This window comes from Drosophila ananassae, chromosome XL (assembly GCF_017639315.1).
Source record: "Drosophila ananassae strain 14024-0371.13 chromosome XL, ASM1763931v2, whole genome shotgun sequence".
NCBI lineage: Eukaryota > Metazoa > Arthropoda > Insecta > Diptera > Drosophilidae > Drosophila > Drosophila ananassae.
This window is the reverse complement of record NC_057931.1, coordinates 9,528,625-9,532,463: the sequence shown is the minus strand read 5'-3', so window position 1 is coordinate 9,532,463 and position 3,839 is coordinate 9,528,625. Positions and strand designations below refer to the sequence as shown.

General features: G+C 48.0%; 1 protein-coding gene across 1 annotated transcript; it reads right to left on the bottom strand.

Annotated features, from left to right (window-relative positions):
- Positions 1–294: 294 nt before the first annotated feature.
- LOC6504815 (ATP-dependent DNA helicase DDX11) lies at positions 295–3,406 on the bottom strand. The gene is made up of 3 exons (XM_001966353.4): positions 1,475–3,406; positions 1,222–1,419; positions 295–1,162 (listed from the first exon to the last, which is right to left on the bottom strand). The coding sequence occupies exons 1-3, from the start codon at positions 3,269–3,271 to the stop codon at positions 530–532; spliced, it is 2,628 nt and encodes an 875-aa protein (XP_001966389.1). The 5' UTR covers positions 3,272–3,406; the 3' UTR covers positions 295–529.
- Positions 3,407–3,839: the final 433 nt, after the last annotated feature.

Genomic DNA, 3,839 nt, shown 5'->3' with positions numbered 1-3,839 from the left:
AGTTACATCATCTATCGGATTTTCGGCAGTTATCGATGTTTATGGATGTATTTTGTTTTATTAATAAATAATACTGTTAAAATTTGTACAAAATTTATAATTTTAAATAAAAAATACATCATTTAAACAGTCTTTAGGTATAAATATATTTATTGAATTAAAAAACATGAATACTCTAAGTACTATCGATATGTTTTTAAGGCAACTCACGCTAACAGTGTGACCTGCCTATGTAAGTATTCCTTTAAATAATATTTAAAGTTTTAGGAATAAAATTAGTTTCTTTCATATAATTCATTAAAACATAATTTTATTGTTTAAAATCAAAATGATATGGTTTTTATTCAGTCCAAGAATTCGAGATTCTCCAAAAATAATAATAATAATACTTTATAGTAATACTATAAGTTAAAACAAAAAGAACAATATTTCTAATATTGTAGGAACTAAGAAAATTTGTACCATTTTTACCAGGTACCAGAGAACCCTTTGGGTATTACGAATAAATATGAATAATTATGGAAAAGACCTATCTTTCCTTGAAAAAGCGAGCGGTTCTGGCCTGGACAGCTCCGAAGCCACCGTTCTCCTTGCTCGCCTCCACAATGTGCTTCGAAATCCACTCCGGCAGCTTCGACTGGATCTTCTTCCAGATGTACCTCTCATCCAGTAGATAGACACAGGCATAGTCCCCGATATGACGGATGGCCCTGCCGATGCACTGATTCACTGCCTTGAGGCAGAGATTCTCGTAGAACTCCTCGCCGGCTCGACTGCCTAGGTGCTGGTCCAGATGCTGCATCCGGGTCTGCAGCTCGAGGGACTTGCGATTGGGATAGGGTAGACCCACAACCAGTACGGCCCGGCCCAGGTCATCGGTGAAGTTCAAGCCCTCGGACAGTTTCCCGCCAACCACACTGAGCAGGAGGGCTCCTCCGGACGATTTGTCCTTGACGGCGCTGGCATAGTCCTCCAGAAGCTGATCTGCAGATCCCGATTCCTCCCGAAAGATCTTCTTGCGCTGGGAGATCCTCTCCAGAGTTCCCGACTTCTCCAGATGGCGATAAACCACCTCCAGATAGTCGTAGGACGGCAAGAAGCACACCATTCCACCAGGGATCACCTGGACGAGATTCTGCAGCACCATGGCGAGTTCCTGGAGCTGAAAGGGAAGATAGAGTATTGTATTTAGGAGGACCACCTGGATATCCTGCCACTTACCATTGCGGGATTGCTGCGTTGCAGGAAATTGAATCGCAAAGCAGATCCATTTGGGCCATGGGAGACCACGAACGGCAGGACGGCATTATCGGGCACCACATGACCGTAGAAGTGCTCCACGATTCGAGTCTGGTAGCAGGAGAAGAGCTGCCCCTTCAGCTCCTCCGTGGGCTTCATCGTGCCGCCAGCGACGATGACCTGTTGGAATGGGAAAAGGATTAATTTGGAGGACTGGGAATGGGGACACACCCACCGCTCTAGCCAGTTGGACGACGTATCCGAACTTCTCGGCCGGTTGGATCAGAAAATACTTGAAGATTCCATTCTCAAAGTCAAGGAGGATCCGACCAGCGTCGTTGGGGTTGAGGAGGGTTTCCAGAAACGCCAAATAGTTGCGAACTTGCGAGGATTTGCCCGACGGCAGGGACTTCTTTGGAGAGATCTTTGGTAGCTCCTTGGTTGCGATCTCCTCCAGCTTGCGCTTGCCCTGCTTTGGCTTATCCGGCTCGTTCGCTTTCACCTCCTCTAGCCTCCTCCTGCCTGCCTTGGGTTTCTCCTTCTCCTGCTGCTCCTGGACGAGTTTCTGGAGCATCTGACTGCGAACGGATGGACCAGCTGGTGGGTCATTTTCGCTCTGTTGGGGGGCACTTTGTAGCTTCTGGGTGTAGGACTGAACCTTCCGGGCGAAACGATTCTTGTCACAAAAGGTCAGGATGCCGGTGAGATCGAGATTGAAGAAATCGGCCTTGGAGGTGAGGGTGCAGCTGTCGAGGATTTGGGCTGGAACCATTGTCTCATGGAGCTGCAGCAGCATCCTGGCGATGAAGATTAGTTGATTGATTTTCAGTAGGTTCCTGGCACTGAACCGATTCTTGTAGAAGTCCCTGTAGTTGATCATCTCCAGCTGGGCGAACTCCATGTCCGAACGGGTTATCTCCGCCCCATGAATCTGGGCCACCGAGTCCAGCAGATTGTGGGCCTCATCGACAATAACGATGGAACCTTTCAGGTTGATGCCCAGCTGCTCGCGGGCGGATTTGTCGAGGAGCAACTGATACGGCAGTAGAATCAAATGGGCCTCGGACAGAGCAGCCCGGGAGGCGTAGTAGGCACAGGCTCCTGTGGATGTACCTTCGGCGGCCAATTCTTCAATGTCCATGGGCTCGCTGAGCGCCAAATCCCGGAGAGATTCAATAAGATGCTGACCCTTCAAGGGACAACGACTCGGCTTCGATTCCTTGCCGGTGATGCGGATCTTCTTGCTGGTACTCGGCTGAGAGGGGAGTGCCCTGGAGGTGATCATGTCCAGGCAGCGTTCGTTCATCATGGCGACACTCTTGAGGGCCCGGACCTGGCTGTTGCAGCACAACTGCTGGCGGGAGCCCATCGAGATGCAGCGCACCCAGCTGAGATGCGGCGTCTTCTTGACCTCCGCCATGATCTGGGCCAGCTGGGAGTGGGTGCGGCTGCAGAAGAAGATCTGCACCGACTGGAAGGTATCGCGGGGCGGAGCCTCCTCTATATCGGCTGTCTCGTGGAGGGTCTCATTGTCCGTGTCCGAGTCGTCCTCCTCCTTCTGTGCATCATCTTTTTTGGGTGGGAACTTCTTCCTATTTCGGTTGTGGATCTTGACACGATCCTTCATCTCCGCCAGCTGCTGCTCCTTGTTATCGTGCAGCTCCTTGAGACGCCTGAGGGTCTGCATCTCGAGGACTTGCTCCTGGACCTTGCCTTGCACGTCCAGCCAATCCTTCGCCTCCTGGCCATCTTTTTTGAGTCTCTTCACCAGTTTCTCCATCATATCGACCCGCTCCTGGAGTTCCTCTTTAACGAGCTTCTCGTGCCGGGCCAGCCAGGTGAGAGCGCCGCAAGTGAGAGTCAAGGACTTGCCCGTACCGGTCGGGCTCTCGAAGATGCCCACCTCGCCGTTCTCCAGAATCTGGAACAGTTCCTGCATCAACTTCTTCTGGATCTCATAGGGTTCATAGGGAAACCCGAACTGGTCAGCTTCGGGAGTTTCCAAACGCCCCACGGGCGTATAGTGCGGCATTATTTTGCTGAAAATTAAAATTAATTCGAAATGAAAATTGTACTTGTTGTCGGAAAAGTTGACAGAAAAGTGAAAATGAAACGACGCGCCAGGTAATAGAAGTAGAAAGAAGAAGAGACAGGGAGTACCGAAGCACAGTGTGGGAAAACGAATATTTAGGCATTGGCTACTGAGATTGGCAACTCCAAGGAATCCATGACAAGGCAGAATTTGTTGATTATTTATATTATATGAAATTGAAAGATAACAAATAAATAAAAACATATTGACAAAGGAATCAAACAATAAAATAAAACTGAAAAATATATATTTCTTACATAAAAACTAGTATTTTAATGTTTAGCCTTTTTATCGGGTTGCCATTTACTGAGCATATCTAAAAAGCTATCGATAGCTGAACCGCGTTATCCAGCACTAACTTATCGATGTGCCAGGAACGCTTCTTCCACCTCTAGGGCAAAGGACAAAGAGGCAGCTGATAGTGATGTGCCATAAATACATCGATAAACGAGTTTTTAGCTAAGAAATACAATGTTTTCAGTATATTTTTGTCGATTTCCGATAATTC